Below are 21,479 nucleotides of genomic sequence, written 5' to 3' on the forward strand. Positions count from 1 at the left end.
TCCCAAATCGGAGTTCACAGAAAGCAATAGTCGTTTCCCATTACCATCGTTAGGATTAAGAAGTACGAGGCAATCGGCTAGGGTTACAAGAAACGCCTAGCTTCCCAATGGCAGTGCTTGCACAAAAGGTTCACGTAATTGCGGGTTTCCTACTAATTTATTGAGAATCAATCGCCTTATATACTCCAATTTTTAAAAAATTGTAATAGAGGTATACGCTTGAATTCAAACGTCAACATTAGCTATGTTTAAATTGATTTTGGGAATAAAATTTGTCAAAGCGATTTAACTAGATGTAAAATAACGAATATCAATTATATGTATTTAATTATTTAAGAAAAACCCCTTAATTGTGTTTCGACTTGGAGAGGTTTATTTTGGTTTTCCAACTTGATCTAGTCGCGTCGATCGAATATGTATCAACGCTAATTGTCTTGTATTTTGTTGAACTATGCGTGTCATTCGACGGGAAATGGAGTCAGATAGCGTGCCAGTATCCTTTTACTTAGATTGCTAAATCAGAGCCTTAATAGCGCATAGAGGATATAAAGAAGAGGAGTAGTCACTTTAGCCTTTACCAATATAAAAGGGAATATCTCGCCAAATATTTACTATTCAATTCCGATTTTTCTATTTGGGTACAATACATACCATTAGTGGTTGAAAATGTCACCTACTTAACTGTATATATGTGGAGGCGGAGAGTGATATTTAGACAAAGCAAGGTAACCACCAAGAAACCAAGTACCTTAAGTTGCTCCAAAAACTTTTACGATAACTGAATACAAAAACTGTCCATTCCTCTTCTTTATATCCTCTAAGATAGCAGTCTACATTCTCACGTATTCGTGCGCGCTTGATAATGGTCATTATAGTTCTAACGCTTTTTGACATTGTGCCTCAATACGCTACAGCATACTGTAGAGTATTCACTTTTCCAAAAGTTGGCAAATGTAGACACACCTTAAAATCAAGTAACGATCGACATCGTCATTTCGCGAAACAAACAGATTCCCATGACATTAAATTTTCAGATCTCGTCTCCGTGGAAAATGACAACTCGCACATTTTGCCAAATTTCGAAGCTAAATAACAAATTCTCTGGGAACATCAAATAACGTAATATAATATATCAATATTACTCAAATAATTTGGCGTTATCGGGTAACGTAATCAACTATATTCAATATGTTATTTTCCAATGTAACCTTGAGAATGGCCCTGGATAAGGTAAGGTTTCAAAATTATCATTTGCAAAAATTGATCGCTTCCAAGACACTAGAGAAAGTGATTTATATAACGACATTTATATTCCAAGGATACAATTTCTGTTTTCAGGCATACGTCATGCAAAATACGGGCGAATTCAATTTCTAAGCTGTTTCTAAATATTATTCTGTTGTAGCGGAATTTTTAACCAATTTCAAAACGTAAATGCATGCAGTAATTAAATAAGCTTCCTGATTTTAATTTCGATTAATTACAGTAATAAGCTTCAATTAATTCCTGACGCTGGAAATCTCGTAAGTAAAATTCGAATTTTAATTTCATTTCTTTGTAAGAAAAGAGTTTAAAGAGTTTACGAGTTTTTCAGGAAGTATGGACAAAAAAATATTATTTTTGAATATTGAATAATCTTCGGCACATTTCCGACCGATTAAACTCTAGGCGTTTACTTTTTTCAGAATACCGACTTGAGATATGATTTAACTAACTATTGGTGGGATATCCATAATAATAAAGCATACATTACTGGTTATCAACTGGGACCACCCATCCAATTCACATATTACACGTTTTTGGTCAAATACTTTCGACCGGAAGATGTTAAAGTCGCCAGAATGTTTAACAGTACCGCTTATGGGGTATAAAATTTTGATAATGAACCTGACCAGTAAAATTAAACCCGAAAATAATTATCAGGCTTTGCTCATTTTACTCTTGTGGGCTCTACTTGTCAAAATTTTGTATTGGAAACTAGCACAATTGGGAACAACCCTTGGAAAAAAGCAAATAGGCAAGAGTTTGCATTTTACCTAAACGTTTTTGAATAATGTTAGGCTTGAATATATTCTTCTTAATACGAAAGTCATTTCACTTTGAAACACGTAGGTTCTCTGGGGATCGCAATCGTGTTATTTGTGTCAATAACAAAAGCCAATGTGTATTCGTACCACGTTTACCAATCATCCCCAAAAATCTATACTCTCGACGACTTAATGAAGGAGCCCAACATGAAGGTCTTCGTCCAAGATGATTTTCACATTAAACGCTCCACGAAAGTATGTCACTATGTCTTTGAAGAAATATTAATTCCGCTGTTAAATCACAATATTATAGCATCTCTCTACTATTATGTTTTCCCTTTCTACATGATATCTTCTTTTCAGACGTTTTAATCCCACTAAAAATTCTTAAGACAGGCAAATAATAATAATAATTACGATGCAGATCACCGATCACTTTTGACACTTTCCTTTAGAAAAGGTCGAATCGTAAATATTATGCATTTCCAGAAATATTTCCATGATTTTTACGACGATCATCTGGAAGGGGTTATGAAACTGAAAGAGTCTGGGTTTAATGAAAAGGAAGTATTCAAAGCGAACGAAAACGGTAATGCGACGTCACTGTTTCTGGTATAAACACCTAGAGGGAGTCAACTACGGGGAGATTTTCATGGAACAACCCTTCTCCTATCTATTTTCGCAAAACGCATCCTTGGAAGGCAGAGAAATATTCGTTCAAAGGTACCAAAACAAGACCCTTATGGTTACATAAAAAATAATTAAGACATATCCTAATTGATGAAAATCTAATTAACTCATTAGCTCTTAAAATAGTTAATTAATTACTGACAGATTGCAAACTTTTCTGGAAACTGGTCATGATATTCGTAGCGAATTCGTATGGTTAACCAATTTTTGCCTTGAGAATGAAAGCAACAAAGATCAAATCATCAAGAATTTGACCTCTAACCTGAAAACTTTGGCTCCGGCTTTCGCCAGTCTAATTGTTCTGTACATGTTGAGTGTGATTGCTCTCTTGGTCGAACGTGACGTAAAGAAGATGAATCCAACTACAGGCCCGGATGATACATACAAACAGAAATACAAACTCAGACCTAGGGATTTTTTTCGTTTAAAGCATTCCAAAGTAACTCCTGATGCGTGAGCTGAACTAAATTGAATTGGAATTTATATACTTTCCCTTCATATCCAAAGGGATATAATAGAAGTATTTACCCCATCGCTAGATATAATGATGACAATATATAGCTTTAAACAGTTGCTAAAATATCTACGAGTTTGCGTTGACATGACTTAAAATTAATTAATCGCGGAAGTCCATTAAATTATCGTGGGAAATAACAATTACAATAGCTGGTAAAGCGTACGTCTCTGCAGGGGTAAGAACTTCTTTAAACTCCATGGATGGGGGGTTAGTTTTCCCTCTTTTCCCAGCCCTGTTAGAAATGTCGAGCTCCTCTCTTGGAAGTCTTTCTTCACGAGAGCGGGGCGCGACTTCTTCAGCCCATGAACGCTGGATCTCTAAATGGACCAGAAAACGGGGAAGACCCCTCAATATAGCACGTTTGCTTTTTAGAAAATAAAAAAGGAACGGCCACTGTCGTTAAATGATTTTTTAGAAGGTTTATGAAGAATCATAAAAAACCGAATTGTCTTGACTGTTCTCAAATTCACAGCTCCCATCCCTTCCCCTGATGCTATGCTAGAGAGCGTTCGGTTTTGGTTTTGCACTAGAATAGGGCGTTTTCTGGTCCCTTAAGAGATCCAGCGTTCATTTTCAGCCAGGGTTGTTGATTTTTAGCCACATCGTAGTATACGATGAGGCTCTTAGTTTGACCCGAGCCGTCGTAGTAGTAGTAGTAGTAGTAGTAGTAGTAGTAGTAGTAGTAGTAGTAGTAGTAGTAGTAGTAGTAGTAGTAGTAGTAGTAGTAGTAGTAGTAGTAGTAGTAGTAGTGGCCGGGGTTGTCGCTTCGTTATCGTTAGATTTTAGCTTAAAAGGAATTCGATAGTTCCTCAAACCACCCATAGGGGTAACTGAGCTTCGTTAGAGATTTTATTTTAATTAAAATTTTTTTTGGTCGTAGCCGGGATTCGAACCCGGGACGCTCACGCAGCAGCAAGACACTCTACCCACTATACCACGAGGGCTTGGCAATAGAAGCGAGTTTTCTTCGTTTAATTTATCTCTAACGGGTCGGGAATGAGGGAGGGCCCTATTTATTTTATTTCTGGGGTCGGATACTTCTGTATTTTTGGGGTCGGATACTTTTGAATTAGTGTCTTTTGGTCTTTGCATTTCTTTTCTTTTTATTTATGTGTTGGTCTTTATATTTCTTTTCTTTTTATTTATGTGTTGGTCTTTATATTTCTTTTCTTTTTATTTATGTGCTAATTAAATAGATAACAATGGGCAAATTTTTGGAACGGGAGAGTGCTGTATCTTTGGGGTCGGATACTTCTGAATTTGTATCTTTGGGGTCGGATACTTCTGAATTTGTATCTTTGGGGTCGGATACTTCTGAATTTGTATCTTTGGGGTCGGATACTTTTGAATTAGTGTCTTTTGGTCTTTGTATTTCTTTTCTTTTTATTTATGTGTTGGTCTTTATATTTCTTTTCTTTTTATTTATGTGCTAATTAAATAGATAACAATGGGCAAATTTTTGGAACGGGAGAGTGCTGTATCTTTGGGGTCGGATACTTCTGAATTTGTATCTTTGGGGTCGGATACTTCTGAATTTGTATCTTTGGGGTCGGATACTTCTGAATTTGTATCTTTGGGGTCGGATACTTCTGAATTTGTATCTTTGGGGTCGGATACTTCTGAATTTGTATCTTTGGGGTCGGATACTTCTGAATTTGTATCTTTGGGGTCGGATACTTCTGAATTTGTATCTTTGGGGTCGGATACTTCTGAATTTGTATCTTTGGGGTCGGATACTTCTGAATTTGTATCTTTGGGGTCGGATACTTCTGAATTTGTATCTTTGGGGTCGGATACTTCTGAATTTGTATCTTTCGGATCGAATACTTCTGAATTTGTATCTTTCGGATCGGATACTTCTGAATTTGTATCTTTGGGGTCGGATACTTCTGAATTTGTATCTTTGGGGTCGGATACTACTGAATTTGTTCTTTGGGGTCGGATACTTCTGAATTTGTATCTTTGGGGTCGGATACTTCTGAATTTGTATCTTTGGGGTCGGATACTTCTGAATTTGTATCTTTGGGGTCGGATACTTCTGAATTTGTATCTTTCGGGTCGGATACTTCTGAATTTGTATCTTTCGGGTCGGATACTTCTGAATTTGTATCTTTGGGGTCGTATACTCCACCAGACTTCAATAAAGTGGAAGTGGCGACTTTAATTCTTAAAATAACCATTAATAATCTAAATCTTTTAAAGCTAAATGGAAAGAAAGGTATAGCTTGTTATATTTCCCCATCCCGCGGGCGCCGCCCTTGACTGGCTGTGGCCCGCTCTGCCTCTACCGGTATTACGGCTTATAGGTAGTTAACATGCGATGACACTACTCTGCCTCTACTTTTATTATGGCTTTTGGGCAAGTTAACATGGGATCACACTACTATATGTCTTTCATTTTCGTTAGCTTTTCGCCAAAAATGAAATCATTGTGAGAGTTGGGCTTATCTAAAGTGAGATAAGGTTTGCTTGCGTTGGTTCTCTAAGTTTTTTGAAAACTGAATGGAAATAAAAGGTATGGCTTGTTATATTTCCCCATCCCGCTGGCGCCGGTACGGTCTTGACTGCCGGAGGCTCCGCTCTGCCTCTGCCTGTATTACGGCTTATAGGTAGTTAACATGCGATGACACTACCCTGCCTCTACCTTTATTATGCCTTTTGGGCAAGTTAACATAAGATAAGGTTTGCTTGCGTTGGTATGTTAACCATTTCCTGCTTTTTACGTTGGGAGTTTTCTTAAATCCTCTTCATTTCTGGACTGAAATTTCAATGTCGAGGTGTGTATTTTTCTGTCGGTGAATATTTTTGTGTATAAAAACGAGAGTTAAGTTACATCGTAAAGTTTTTCTACCTTTTGAAGTGAAAGACTGGCTTAGTGTTTTGTTAATCTGTGAAATATTGGTACAGTGTTTTGTTAATCTGTGAAATATTGGTACAGTGTTTTGTTAATCTGTGAAATATTGGTACAGTGTTTGGTTAATCTGTGAAATATTGGTACAGTGTTTGGTTAATCTGTGAAATATTGGTACAGTGTTTGGTTAATCTGTGACAGATTTGTACAGTGTTTGGTTAATCTGTGAAAGACTGGTACAGTGTTTGGTTAATCTGTGAAATATTGGTACAGTGTTTGGTTAATCTGTGAAAGATTGGTACAGTGTTTGGTTAATCTTTGAAGATTTGAAGTAGGATATTTAACTTTTTTATTTCTTATATATGCCATATTCGAAAATAGTTCTTTGTCATAAGCTCATAAAGAAGAATGTCTGGTAGCGAAAAAGGGGACGATGTAGATGATGGTGAGAGAAGTAAGAATGACAAAGTTAGTGATAAAAAGGGGAGAAATATTGTGGATCCTGAGGTTCGAGCAAAACTAAATGCTAGGCGCAGAGAACTATATAAAATTAAGCGGGAAAAAGAGAAAAATGCCAAAGCAGATGGGCAAGGCCTAGGAGCGGAAACAATTGCGAATTCAGAGGGTAAAGCTAAATTAAATGCTAGACGCAGAGAATTATATAAAATTAAGCGAGAAAAAGAGACAATTGCCAAAGCCGAGGGAGGGCAAGACCCAAAAAGTAACGAGGGAGGGCAAAATGCAAAAAATAGAGAGAGAACTAGAATTTATATGGCGGAGCGAAGGCTAGAACTCGATTTCCGGGAAAAAGACAAAGCCTACAAAACTGAAACAAGGCAAGAGGAAGGAAATAGGAAGAGGTATGCAGCTTATATGGGTAAGCGAAGGGAAGACCCTCAATTTCTTGAAAACAAGAGGGCTAAGGTGGCGGAGCGAAGGGAAGACCCTGAACTTCGTGAGAAGGAGAGGGCCAGTATGGTGGAGCGAAGGCAAGACCCTGAATTTCGGGAGAAGGAGAGGGCCAATATGGCGGAACGAAGGAAAGACTCTGAATTTCGGGAGAAGGAGAGGGCCAATATGGCGGAACGAAGGAAAGACTCTGAATTTCGGGAGAAGGGAGAAGGAGAGGGCCAATATGGCGGAACGAAGGGAAGACCCTCAATTTCGGGAGAAGGAGAGGGCCAACATGGCGGAACGAAGGGAAGACCCTCAATTTCGGGAGAAGGAGAGGGCCAACATGGCGTAACGAAGGGAAGACCCTCAATTTCGGGAGAAGGAGAGGGCCAACATGGCGGAACGAAGGGAAGACCCTCAGTTTCGGGAGAAGGAGAGGGCCAATATGGCGGAACGAAGGGAAGACCCTCAATTTCGGGAGAAGGAGAGGGCCAATATGGCGGAACGAAGGGAAGACCCTCAATTTCGGGAGAAGGAGAGGGCCAATATGGCGGAACGAAGGGAAGACCCTCAATTTCGGGAGAAGGAGAGGGCCAATATGGCGGAACGAAGGGAAGACCCTCAATTTCGGGAGAAGGAGAGGGCCAATATGGCGGAACGAAGGGAAGACCCTCAATTTCGGGAGAAGGAGAGGGCCAATATGGCGGAACGTAGGGAAGACCCTGAATTTCGGGAGAAGGAGAGGAACAATATGGCGGAACGTAGGAAAGACCCTGAATTTCGGGAGAAGGAGAGGAACAATATCGCGGAACGTAGGAAAGACCCTGAATTTCTGGAGAAGGAGAGGGCCAATAAGGCGGAACGTAGGGATGACCCTGAATTTCGTCATAATGAAAATTTCGCTACCTGCTTTAGGAGGGTTATTAAAAAGGATGACCCATTATATCAAGAATTTTTATATTCTGAATCGATTAAAGATGTACCTACGCACAAGTGCGAAATATGTTCTAGACTTTGTTTTAAGAACAGTTCGACCTCAATAAGTTTAGGAACTTTTCAGGCGCGCGTTGGATTGGTTACCAGTGTTTTGACTCCCTTAGTGGAATTGTGCATGCCTTGCCACGCAGCCGTATCTAAAGGGTTGGTTCCAAAATACAGCCCCGTTAATGGCTTTTTTTTCCAGTCGTAAATGAGACTATTACAGGGTTATCTAATCTCGAGCAACGGCTTGTTAGCCCTAGAATTCCCTTCATTCAAATACGATCTCTTGGCTGTGATTCGCAAAAAGGGTTAAAGGGCACCGTTGTTAATGTTCCTTGTAACGTGGACACGTCCTGTTCCGTTTTACCAAGGCTGCCTGTCAACACACATACAATACAAGTGAAATTAATGCGTCGCATGCAGTATAATAACCCATTTTTGTTTGAAACTGTGCGCCCTAAGCTTATTTTAGCCGCGCTTAAGGGTTTGCTGCAATCACCACTTTATAAGAAACATTGCATCACTCTTTCGGAGGACCTCATGAACACGTTGGTGCAAGAAACGGTTGATTTCGTCGTAAACGAAAACGACAGAAATATTGCTCAAAGTGAAGCCGCACAAGTGAACGAGACACCCTCAATCGAAGGTGATGGGCAAGTGGGCAAGAGTGTCAATGTGCAGGAAATTGATAGTGACGAAGAATGGGTTGAGGAAAAGGAAGAAAAAAGCGTCAATTGTGGAGCCAGAGATTCGTTGCTATTATCAGCTGATGATTTATTGGACACTAATATCACGATAACCTTTCCACCAGGAGAAGGTAGCCGTCCCGTGTCTGCGCTGTACGATGAAGATTGCGAAGAACTGTCCTTTCCTCGAATTTATGGAGGGCAGAAGAGGAACATTAAGGTCAAATGCAGCTATCAAGATAATGTAAAATGGGAATTGCTGTCTTCAGACAGAAGGTGCGCTAGCGACGTCACCAATCTTTTTTTAAATGGTTAAACATTGAAACCATGAAAGTCAGTCAAGAAATTCAAATTTGTTTACGCAAAACTTAGTCTTCTGACGGCCGTGGACTAACAGCGGGGACACTGAGGTTGGAAGGTGGAATTGAATCGCTACTTCACCATGACGATGGTTTCAGAATACTGGAGCCCCTTAGCAACTCTCCCGCATTTTGGCGATGGAAATCGAGGGACCTTCTGGCCATGGTGAGACAACTCGGAATTCCAACGTTTTTCCTGACTGAAAGCGCGGCCGAAACCCGATGGCCTGAGTTAATAAATGCGTTGTTGGTAACTGCTGGAAAAATAACAACGAATAACCTAGACATTGAAGCTATGGCTTTCAAAGACAAAGCCAAGTTGATTCAGGAGGAGCCTGGAGGACCCTATTACATGCGCGAGATATTTTGATTACAGATTTCAAGCATTATTAAAGTACCTCAGGAGCAAGGTTGAGCCTGTGGGGCTAGTGGTGGACTCTTATTATCGAGTTGAGTTTCAACATCGTGGGTCGCCTCATGTGCACAGTGTAATTTGGGTTTCCGGCGCTCCAAAATTAAAACCGGATGGTTCAAACACTGAACAAGTCGAGACTTTCGTTGAGCGCTTCATTTCTTGCGCCAAATCAGAAAATGAAGATTTGGTTAACCTGGTTCCTCTTCAAACACACAAGAACGTGCAAGGTGAAACGGGGAGAAGAAGCGATTTGTCGTTTTGGAATTGCCTGGCCTCCAATGCCGAGAACATATGTTTTGGATCCTGTTTTAAGAAATTGGACAGAGGAGTACGGTCAACATATTGCATTGGAATATAAGAAAGTGGAAAAAGCCATAGCGGCTCTGACGACTGAAAATTCTCCTAAAACATATGAAGAGTTTTTGCGGCCTCTTCAAATGACAGAACGAGTCTATATTGATTGCGTTACGTTAAATCTTAAGAGAAAAACCATTCTCCTGAAGAGATCTCCTCTGGAAGTAAGAGTGAACGCCTACAACAAAGATATTCTTAGATTATGGAGAGCCAATATGGACTTTCAATTTGTTCTCGATGCTTACGCGTGAATTATTACGTCATCGCTTACATTGGAAAATCACAGCGTGGCATTTCCCAATTACTTATGGAAGCAATGAGAGCCGCTAGGCAGGCGTGCTCTACTGTTAAAGAAAGGCTTAAAGTTATGACCAACAAGTTTCTCACGGGTCATGAAATTTCCGCCAAAGAAGCGGCGTACTTATTCCTGCAGATATGCGTGTCTAAGTCTAGTAGAGCTGCCATCTTTATCAACACAAATATGCCAGAGAAACGAGTTCATATTTTCAAGCAAAAGAGTCAGCTTGATGATTTGCCAGAAGATAGTACAGATATTTTTTCGGAAGGCCTAATTGATCGTTACCCTTTAAGGCCAGATGATATGGAATCAGTCTGTTTGGCTGAATTTTCTACTTGGTATGAATTCAATAAGAAAATAGGCCGAGGTCGGCAAGTTTCAAGTCTAAACGAAGATGAACGACATGATAGCGAGCCCGAATCTAATGTAGCTTCGGTTTGGATCGCTTTGAACCATGGCCATGGGTTTGTACGCAAAATATTATCGTTTTGTTATTTAAATGACGCCGAGGAAAAAAACGGTCATATCGGCGCTGATAGTTACCAAAGTGGCACACGGTTACGCCGATCTATCGGTGGCCGTTATGGCTCAATATTTCGCTTGGAAATCAAGCATTGACTTGCGAAGAACGGTGTTTAGTTTCCACGTGAAGCTTGGAAGCTTTTTAAATTTACAGAGGGAAAAGTAAGCCGAACTTTAAAATCTAAAATTTCATTCATTTAAAGAGAGGTAGAAATTTCTCTCTTTATAACTCTGATGTTTCATAACTCTACCCTATTTGGTTTCTTTCCCCCCTTTCTTTTTTCCCCTGACCCAATAAGCACCACGATCACGGCAATTTGCTCTTTACTTATTTTTATTTCATTTTTTTTTGGCTTCAAAATATTTCAAAATAAGTTTGCGCTCTCTATGATGAAACATTTCAATTGTAGACATTTTATAATATTCCTTTAATAAATATGAAGGAATTATGTATGGTTTTCTCCTTTAAGGGCTGATTTCAAGTTTGATATCTTCCCTGCTGTGGAATCAACCGTGTTCACTTCAACACCAAAGAAATGTATTGAATACCAGATTTACAAACTCAAAATTACGAGAAAGTCATTGATCTTAAATGATTCTTTTTTAACAGCATCCACCGTTAAAAGATTTCAACCGGACGCCGCAACATCCATGTATATACATTTATCTTTTATTAATATTTACCGAAGATCTCAATCATTGTCTTTACGTTAAAGGGTCAATGTTAAAAAGCCGAAAATAATAACGCTGGACGATGACGAAATGGATGATGACATGGATGAAATTCTAATAAGATCTATGGAAATGGCTGAAGCACAAATTGTAATTCTGCTTCCACTAATATTTCGTTCCAAATATAACTAAGATATGCATTATAAAGTCACTAGAGAAGCAGGAAAAGGAGGAAACCAAAAGAAAAGAAAATGTGGAGGAAGACAAAACGGAGGAAGAGGAGAAACAAAACATGGAGGAAGACAAGGAGAAAGAAAAATCAGAGAAAACAGAAGAAGAGAAGAAATAGGAGAAAACGGAAAAAGAAAATATGGAAAAAACTTTTCAAACGTTATTCAAATAAAATTTTTATTTCAACATTTATGACTTACTCTGTATTCTAGCAGAGTCACATTTATATTATTTTTTAAGGTTGCAGCCGGTAATTGAGTTAGGATCGCTGCATAGTACTAAGATGCTCTACCATTGTACCATAAAGACTTGATAGATACTAAGTTTTCTTCCTTTAGTTTAGCCAAAGTGTCGGGGCGTCGGATATTTTTAGTTTGCGGGGTCGGTAAGGCTCAGCCCTTGGGCCATCTTTTTTTTGAAATGGCTAGTCAAAATAGGTGAATACTATAAATTTTATTCCATTCCAGTTCATTAATTAATATGTGTTTCTTAGCAAGTACTGTAACCGATGATGAAAAGGACGAAATTTTAAACAATATGGAATATGATCCAAGGGACGATCAAACATTTCTCATGGAAGCTGAATGTTTTGACGTCTATGAGGAGAGGATAATTAACGAAAACATTGACCTTGAAATGGAAAATCTAGAGGAAATGGAAAAGGAGGATGAAGAAAATGAAATGCTAGAGCATGCAATGATATTGTTTGAAGGTGCACATGGAATGTTGCAGTATCCATATTCAGTTCCATGCTGGAACGAAGGAGAAAATCAGCTAGAAAATGCTATTGAAGCTCAAGCCGACATAAACGAAGCTATTATGGGCGGTGAGGACAGCGAGGATGAAGGGGTTGGAGGTGATATGTTTTAAAAGAAAAACTAAAGACTTAAAGACTTAAGTTATAACATTTAATACATTCATTGTCAGTATTGAGCCTTCGGTTCCACATAATAAAATTTATTTCACCTCATTATAGTTATTAAGTTTTTGATTTTATTATATACAGTTATAATTTTATCACTGTTTAGAGTAGGGAATCGAGGGACTACTAACTCTGATTTTATGCACTGTAAATCATTTAAGAATGTACAAGATAGCGCTATTCACTCATTAGGGTAAGGTATAGAGATGTTATCCACTCATAAGGGTAGGGTATAGAGGGCTATTCACTCGTACGATGTGGCTACTATTTCGAGCCCTTGGGCCGTCTTGTTTATTACTACATTTCGACAAGTGTTGGAAATGTTAAATAACTGTCCTTTTCTAATGTTGCTGAAGGGCCAAGACTACCAAGGTGAAGTTCGAATCTTTTTCAAACGATGGCGCTCTAGTAATTGGGGGTTGAGACCTTTCGAGACCCTTTTGCAGCAGGAGCTATAGGGGAAATATAGAAGCTTTCCTACTACAAACGATCCCAAAGCCAGAAGTAAACTTTCTCTTTACTAGGATCTAACGCTATTCAATGCGAATGGCTTTATAAGTGGTGAAGTCTTGTATATACTGAATATTAGTTGAGACAAGAATGAGTCAAAATTAAGTTGGCCATTTTAAAGTAGGCGACATGGTAACTTGTCGTCCGAAATGGAAGTTAAAGTGGGTCCATATGATTTCCATTTTAAAGCCTCTTTTAACTGGCATAAGAATGGGGAGTCTTAGGGTCGGGCCCGTTAACAAAAGAACTTGATTTCTTATCTTTGCCGATGAAAGTAAAGAGGTATGTGTCATGAAGGAACCTAAAGCTGCTAAGGGGATGTTCACTTTAATTTTGATTTAAATGGAACACCATAAGAAAATGTATTTTATTTGGATCACACCAATTTCTTCATTATATACTATTTGGGATTTAGCATTTTGGTAATATGGATATCGTATGCCAAGTTATGTTAGTGGTTAACCCCTCGCCTGATAGCTCCAGCTACACGCGGCGCCGAAGGCCGTCTTAAAATTTCAAAATAGTAATTAAACTTAGGGAAGATTCGAGCCTTTTTCCAAAACCAATACAATAGAAAATGAGGGGCGTTTCGCGCGTGTCAACAACGGCGCGACCAGTACTATGGCGAGTGGTCGAAAAGTTTCCTGAAATCAGAAATTATACCAAAAGAGCTGAGAAACCACTAAAAACGGTAGTATGGAAAAGAAGAGCTAATGAAACTTTAGAAGATGTTAGAAAACAATAAGTTTCGGGCCTTTAAAGAAGAAGAAGAAAAATTTCAAGAAAAACAATAATACAAAAAAGAAGAAGAAAACTGGCGGAATTAATACAACAAAAAAGTCTACAAAACATTATCTCACAAAGGGATTGAAATTAGTTGAACGACGTCTTGGTTTTATGACCCCACGCGATATTTTTTCTAATAAATGAATAACGCGCATCCACCCACCAAAAAGAAAAAATGACTCAAGCAATCTTTTCGGCGTTAGATTTGCATACTGTTCCTTCGATACGAACATCCATAGAAGCTATTAAAACTATTCCTTATCAACCTTTAACTTCGCTAAGAGGCGATCAACCTATCAAAATCGACATTGACGGTACTGGAAACGAAATTTCGATCCTTCATTAAAAATGTTATAAAATAAAATAACTCAAGACGACGGAAGTGATTTTGAAGATACTGATAACCGTTAATAACTTCGTTCATAGCCAATTTGAAAGAATCGAATTATACGTAGGACTGTTTAGTAACACCTTCGGCTAACATTTACTCCTATTGCGGTATGATTTCAACTTTAACCACTTACGGTTCAGAGGCCACAAAATATCATTTACAAGCGGCTATGTTTTATAAAGATACTGCCGGTAAAATGAACTCTCTTACTGAAAACCAGGGATACCTAAAAAGAAAATCACTTTGCGCGAAATCTTAAGAATTCGAAAAGTTTTTCGCTCTTTGTACCGATTTCTGTAATATTTCGAAACTCTTAATTAACGGAGTGGGTCTAAGATTTAAATTATATCGATCCAAATCATCATTTTGTCTAATGGGAAAAATTCCTACCGACGAAAAGGATATAAAAACGAAATTCTCGAAGCGCTTACGCCCAAAAAGCGCTAGTGGCTCCTAATATATTATTAGCTCACGAACAAGCATTAAGAATTAAACCAGCTGAATTTCTTTACACTCGCACCGAAATCAAAATCTATACTGTTCCTACTAATAAATTGAATACTTCCATTAACAATATTTATTTAGGAACGCTCCCCAACAGATCTTTAGTATGCATAGTCGATCACGAGGCCTACAACGGCTCTTTACAGTCATAGCAACGTGAATGATATTTCTTTTTACGCCAATTCCGAACACATACCCTCTAAACCCCTTAAATCTAACTTCGAGAAAGGACTATATCTTAGATCTTATTATAATCTTTTCAGCGGTTCCGATACACACTTTGGTGATAAAGGAATAAATATTAGCTTCGAAGACTTTGCAGGTGGTTACGCTATATTCTAGGAGAGCGATAGCTCTCTTAGATAAGACTTCATACTGACTTTAATGTATACTGTTTCGATTTAAGTCAAGATAAACCTAGCAAAATAAATCATTGGAACCCCACGCGTCAGGGACAACTAAGATTAGAACTATTGTTTCAAAAACCGACTCCTTAGCTCTGAGCTGCACCGTATTGTTCGTGCAGACGCGAGTTCAAGAAAGCTGAGCGAATTAAAACTTAATTAATAGTTTATTAACGTAATAACGCAACCGTCATGATTCAAGAATATATACAAGAACAAGATTCTAATGCATGTGAATTAACTTATATACCAAATTTGAGATTAAAAAACAGCACTTCGTTAAATACAAAAAATAAGTAAAATAATATTTTAATTAAGAGTTTGATCTACGTTAAATTGATAACATTGAGCTTATTAAAAAACACCTAAAAAAACGTTACAACAAGAGAGATAAAATACGTCTGAACATTCCGGCCACCTTAAACTACTAAGTTTTAAATTTAACAGAAATTAATATATTGGTTATTCTTCTAATGGTAATTGGCATAATTTTGTGACCGGACGTTTAAGTTCCTTATCAGCTGTTTTTACGGTGACTACTCGGACCAGGTTGTCTGTACCAGGATGCACTTTAACAATTCGAGCCATTTTCCACTGGGTTGGAGGTAGTTCTTCCTTGATGAGAACAAGTTGTCCTATCTGCAGATTTTTTGATGTTTTGGTCCATTTTGGTCTGTGCTGTAACCGTGATAGATATTCCGATTGCCAACGTCTCCAAAAGTGTTGTAATATCTGTTGTCCTAATTGCCATCTGTATAAACGGTTGACCTTAATTGCCGTGAAATCCGATTCACGAATAGCAGTCAATGACGTTCCGATGAAAAAGTGGCCTGGTGTTACGACTGCTAGATCAGTAGGATCCGGTGACATTGGTGATAGGGGTCTGGAGTTGAGGCAAGTTTCTACTTGGCATGAGAGGGTTTGCATTTCTTCGAAGTTTAATCTGGTTTCTCCAACGACTCGTTTCAAATGGTATTTAACCGACTTGATTACCACTTCCCAAAGTCCGCCAAAATGGGGCACAGCAGGAGGATTAAAGTGCCAGTTTATGCCCTCATCACTCATCCATCCTACTAACGTCTGGCTTCTCGTGGTACTGGATACGGACTACATGAATTCTTTGAGTTCTCTATTGACTCCGATGAAGTTTGACCCACAGTCATTATTTATATCAGAGCATTTTCCACGGCGAGAGATGAACCGTTTGAACGCAGCTAGAAATGCCGCCGTCGAGATATCACTGGCCAGTTCTAGATGCAGGGCTCGGGTGGTAAAACATGCAAAGACGGCAATGTATCCCTTGAATGATTTGACTCCTCGGCCTTTCATGACTTTCAGATAGGAAGGACCCGCGTAATCGACGCCACATTTGTTGAATGCACGTCCAGGGTTTACTCGAGAGAGAGTTGATTAATTGTTTGGGCCTTTTCACGGACGCATCGGAGACATCTTCGGACATGATATCGTACTGCATCTCGAATTCCCAGTATCCAATATTTTGCCTGGAGTGATGCCATTATTAGCTGAGTGCCTCCATGTATAGTTTTGATGGGTTCATGGCTGATAATAAGATCAGTAAGTCTGCTTTTGCGGGGAATTATAACTGGATGGATTTGGTCGGCCGAGAGATTTGTGTGGCGTAGTCGTCCTCCAACTCGCAATACACCTTCCTTGTCGAGAAATGGAGTTAGTGATAAGAGTTTGCTTTTGGACGAAAGAGTTTTATGCGTGTTTAACTGGTGGATCTCTTCACCAAAGCTATCTTGCTGAACTGCCTTTATCCAATAGTTGAGTGCCTTGTCGTTCTCACTCTTGGTTAAGGGTCCGATTTGTCGCAATGTCTTCAGAGTTCGCGTGTTATAGATGAAGCGATGAATATACGCTGTTACGTGGGTCAGAGTGGTCAACGACGAGTAGTTGAATAGAAGCTTCTGATCAATTTCACATTGTGCAACGACTATTGGAACCATTCTTTCTTCGAGACTGCGTTCCTTTGGTTCTTCAATACAGAGACTTGGAAGTTGGGTGGTTTCATTCATCAGGAAGCTTGGTCCACTCCACCATAATGGATGATTTAACAGTTCTTCCGTCTTAATTCCTCGTGATGCGCTGTCGGCCGGGTTGCTGTGACCAGACACGTGATGCCATTGAATTGTTGGTTGGTTATTTTGAATTTCTGCGAATCTGTTGGCAACAAACGTTTTCCAGCGCTGAGGAGGTGATCCGAGCCAAGATAGAACAATTTTACTATCGCTCCATCCATGAACTTCAGGTAAGGTACATCTCAAGGACTCCTGTACTAGAGATATTAGTCTTGTGAGCAAAACGGCAGCGCAAAGTTCTAGTCTGGGTAGTGTCGTTTGTTTGAGCGGAGCAACCTTCGTCTTGGCAGTGATTAATTTAACTTCAGTTCGACCATCTTGGTTCATCGTTCTTAGGTATACAGCAGCAGCAAAGGCTTTTTCCGAGGCATCACAAAATCCATGTAAACTTGCTCCATTACAGTTAGGTTGACTTGTGTAGCGTTCTATACGTAGTCCTTCAATTCCAGTCAAATCCTCTCGAAACGGTTGGCATTTATGAATAAGATCCGCTAATAATTCCTGATCCCAGTCTATTTTGACCTGCCACATTTCTTGTAAGAGGATTTTTGCTCGGATTGTTACTGGTGACAACAATACCAATGGATCGAATACCCTCGCTGTGTCGGATAATACGGTGCGCTTTGTAATAATGGTTCTGGATCGTGGCGATATAACCGCAAATGATAGGCTATCCGCTGCTGGGGTCCATTGAAGTCCTAACGTTTGTATTGACTCGGCATTATCGATATTCAATGGAACTGGAATCTCTCTCAACTCTGATGGAACTGCTTGCACTAGTGCTGGATCATTTGATGCCCCTTTGCGTAAAGGAAACCCCGCTTCGGTTGTGGCTTGAAGTAATTGTTTTTGTAGTTCTGAAGCAGAACTGGTGTCATTAGCTGCGGATAATAGGTCGTCCATATAGAAGTCCTTGCATAATGCTTGTGACGCCAGTGGATATTTGGAGTTAACATCCTTGGACAGTTGTTGCAGGAATTTAGTGGCTAAATATGGTGCGGACGCTGTTCCATACGTCACTGTCAGAAGTCGATAATCTTGAATCGGATCTTCCTTTTGTTGTCTCCAAAGGATTCGTTCACAACGAATATCTTCTGGCTTGATTAAGATTTGTCGATACATTTTCTCTATATCTGCAGTTACTGCTACGGCATGGCTTCTGAACCGAATCAGGAGATTTACGAGATCATCTTGCAATTTCGGTCCCACCAGCAGGATATCATTCAAGGAAACGCCATTTGAAGTCTTCGCTGATCCATCGAACACAACTCTTAGTTTTGTTGTGGAGCTTGACTCCTTGAGGACTGAAAGATGAGGTAAATAGTATGAATCTTCAGTGGATACGAGGTTTATAGGAACGAGCTCCATATTGTTTAAGGAGATGTATTCATTGATGAAACTCCGGTACTTGTCATAGAGTTCTGGCTTGTTTCTTAGCCGACGTTCGATGTATTCGAACCGACGAAGTGCAATAGCTCGAGATTCCCCAACTTTTCTGAATTGGTCTTGATTGGCAACTTCACCACGTATCTCCCCTTCGGATCTCTACTAATTGTGTCTCGAAAGATTTCTTCGCAAGTGGTTTCAGACGATGTAAGGATGCGTCTGTGTCCTTTTTCCTCTAACTCCCAGGATCTAGCAAGTTCGTTGTTGAGTTGGCAGGAATGTACCTTGATTGTGCTTGTATGAGTGGTTAGACTTCTAGCTCCTAATGCTTCTGCGACCGCCCAGCCAAAAACAGTGTTAAATGCGCCAGGGATTCCAGGTTGGACAGTGCGTTTCCTGTCTTGGACCACATCCAGGTAAACGTCAGCTCCAAGTAACACGTCTATATTTCCAGGTATATTAAATGTCGGATCTGCCAGTTGAAGGCCATTAAGGTAAGTGCACGGTTGCGGATTAAATGAAATGTTGGGCAGCCTTTCGGTAACGTGTTGAAGTATAAGAACTTGAATCACCATGTTGAATGTTGAGTCTTTGCTAGAGCGTATGTTCAGTATGGTTGTCCCGCGGGAGTGACTGAGACCCGTTGCCCCAATTCGTCCGATGACTGTGTTCTGATGGATTCGTTTCAGATGCAGCTTCTGTATGAAGCGCTCCGAGATGAAACTTGCTTGGGAGCCTGAGTCTATCAGCGCTCGAACAGGCCAGCTTTCTCCGGTAATTGCAATGACTTGGATAATTGCTGTAGGTAGAATAACTTGTGGTACGTTATTAGCTTGGCGTGATACATGAGAGACAACCTTATCCCTTGCAGAATTCTGTGATGACGATCTCGGTTCTTGAAGTTCTCTATGTAAGAGGGTGTTTTGCTTAGCATTACATTTCCGGCATTTTCGGGACTTGCATTCGGAACTAGAGTGATCAGGTTTTAGGCAGTTGAAGCAAAGCGATTGTTGTTTTACCATGCGCCATCGATCTTCTGGAGACGCCTTCAGCAGTAAGGAACATTTGAATGTGGCCTGTGTTTCCGTACAAAAGGGACAGGAGCTGTCTCGTACTGATCCGTAATGGGAGATGGCAGTTCTCTTGGGATACGATGAGATTTTGGTTGCTAAGATTGACGCTGGTTGCGACGCAGCCAATGCTCTTGCCTTCTGCTCCAAAAACGTTGTTAAGTCTTCATATTTAGGTCTTGATGAAGCCTTTAATGATAATTCCCACTGGCGTCTGGATTCCGGGTCGAGCTTTTCACCAATGAGGTAGAGTAATAGTGCATCCCAGTATTGTACTGGTTCTTGTAAAACCTTCAGAGTTCGTATACACTCTGCTGTGGTGTCTATGAGACGTCTCAGTGATGTTGCTGATTCGTCCTTCACTCCTGATTGATTGAACAAACGTCTGATGTGAGCGTTAATGATCTCTCTTGTGTTGTTGAATCGGTTGAGCAGAATATCCCAGGCCTCGGCGTAGTTACCATCAGTGACTGGGATTGATTGAACTAATACAGCTGCTTCGTCACGTACGGAAGCTTTTAAGTACTGGAACTTTTGTGCTCCGGATAATGATGCGTTGTTGTGAACGGTTGCAGTGAACAGGTCGTGGAATGGGAACCAGTCAATGTAATTACCTCCGAACAACGGCAATTCCAACTTTGGTAACTTGATGTCTGCAGTTGGTTGAATTGACGGTGGAACGGCAGACGCTGCTGCGGTACATGTGCTTGAGAAATCGTTATGTAAGTCTTCCAACTCTTGGGCTAACGAATCGGCCTTGTTCTTGTACATCAAACTTGCAACGGGTGTAATTGGGTTATTACTGTGATTGACTACTACCGTCTCAAGTCTAGTCAATCTGCCCTAGACTAAACGTCGCCTGCTGAGGTACTCGGCTATGGTACCTGATGATCAACGCTAATTGCCGTTTCTCCAAACTCGCGAAACTCTTTCTCACGATTACGGATACTGGTCTTTACAGTTAAGTTGTAAGGTTAACCGATACGCGACTTATACCCGGCTTGACGGACCATAAAATATGTTCGTGCAGACGCGAGTTCAAGAAAGCTGAGCGAATTAAAACTTAATTAATAGTTTATTAACGTAATAACGCAACCGTCATGATTCAAGAATATATACAAGAACAAGATTCAAATGCATGTGAATTAACTTATATACCAAATTTGAGATTAAAAAACAGCACTTCGTCAAATATAAAAATAAGTCCAATAATATTTTAAGTAAGAGTTTGATCTTCGTTAAATTGATAACATTGAGCTTATTAAAAAAACATCTAAAAAACGTTACAACAAGAGAGATAAATTACGTCTGAACAGTATTTTCCAAATTTCAAGCTTTACTGGATATTGATAAGAATAGAAAGTTTTTTCTATTATAGCCTAAATACTAATGAACGCGCAAGATATAACGTCTATTTTAAAGAACCATAAACATTTCAAAGGCATTTTCCCAAGCGACACTCTAACGAAACTAATCGAAAATTACTCCTCCGTTTTAGTAAATTTAGATTCTAAAAGAGAAGCCGGCTCTCACTGGGTTGCCATCTGCTTTGACGGTAATAAAAAAGCATTTTATTTCGATTCACTTGCAATTGGTAATATATTACCGTTAATCCGTTTTTTGTCAAAACTAACGCGTCTAAATGGACTTATAATAAAAGATTACAATCCTTATCTTGCGGACCTTATTGCATAGCCTACATTTTACATAGATCAAAGAAGAAAAGTACAGCTTCTTTCCTAAAAAAATCAAAAAAAAGCCTTTGAAAAACGAGTTGATTATAACGAAAATTTTTAAAAGAATTACTTACCATAAGAGAAGCCCGTAACTTATATTAACCGTAATTTCATTTGTTGACAGGGTGATTTTATTAGTTCTTTTTGTTCCTACCGACTCTACACTTTCCT

General features: G+C 39.4%; 3 protein-coding genes across 3 annotated transcripts; all 3 read right to left on the bottom strand.

Annotated features, from left to right (window-relative positions):
* Positions 1-15,476: 15,476 nt before the first annotated feature.
* On the bottom strand, positions 15,477-16,079 carry LOC149653734 (uncharacterized). The gene has a single exon (XM_089847039.1). The coding sequence runs from the start codon at positions 16,077-16,079 to the stop codon at positions 15,477-15,479; it is 603 nt and encodes a 200-aa protein (XP_089703165.1).
* Positions 16,080-16,405: 326 nt separating this feature from the next.
* Positions 16,406-18,484, bottom strand: LOC149653735 (uncharacterized). Its single transcript, XM_089847040.1, has one exon. It carries the CDS (start codon positions 18,482-18,484, stop codon positions 16,406-16,408), a length of 2,079 nt encoding a protein of 692 aa, XP_089703166.1.
* Positions 18,485-18,549: 65 nt separating this feature from the next.
* Positions 18,550-20,674, bottom strand: LOC149653736 (uncharacterized). Its single transcript, XM_089847041.1, has 4 exons — positions 20,664-20,674; positions 20,569-20,619; positions 20,457-20,525; positions 18,550-20,347 (listed from the first exon to the last, which is right to left on the bottom strand). Exons 1-4 carry the CDS (start codon positions 20,672-20,674, stop codon positions 18,550-18,552), a joined length of 1,929 nt encoding a protein of 642 aa, XP_089703167.1.
* Between the last annotated feature and the right edge of the window lie 805 nt (positions 20,675-21,479).

Source organism: Phalangium opilio, unplaced genomic scaffold (assembly GCF_054372755.1).
Source record: "Phalangium opilio isolate 3A_F unplaced genomic scaffold, DU_Popi_V2 ptg000082l_1, whole genome shotgun sequence".
In the NCBI taxonomy this organism is placed as follows: domain Eukaryota; kingdom Metazoa; phylum Arthropoda; class Arachnida; order Opiliones; family Phalangiidae; genus Phalangium; species Phalangium opilio.

Bases quoted from the DNA above. Each gene is read 5' to 3' on its own strand.
- LOC149653734 (XM_089847039.1), bottom strand. From the start codon at position 16,079: ATGAGTGATGAGGGCATAAACTGGCACTTTAATCCTCCTGCTGTGCCC.
- LOC149653735 (XM_089847040.1), bottom strand. From the start codon at position 18,484: ATGGAGCTCGTTCCTATAAACCTCGTATCCACTGAAGATTCATACTAT.
- LOC149653736 (XM_089847041.1), bottom strand. The intron at 20,526-20,568 runs GTATAAGTCGCG...TTAACTGTAAAG, and splicing joins TTTATGGTCCGTCAAGCCGG to ACCAGTATCCGTAATCGTGA. The intron at 20,348-20,456 runs GTACCATAGCCG...ACCCGTTGCAAG, and splicing joins CAATTAGCGTTGATCATCAG to TTTGATGTACAAGAACAAGG.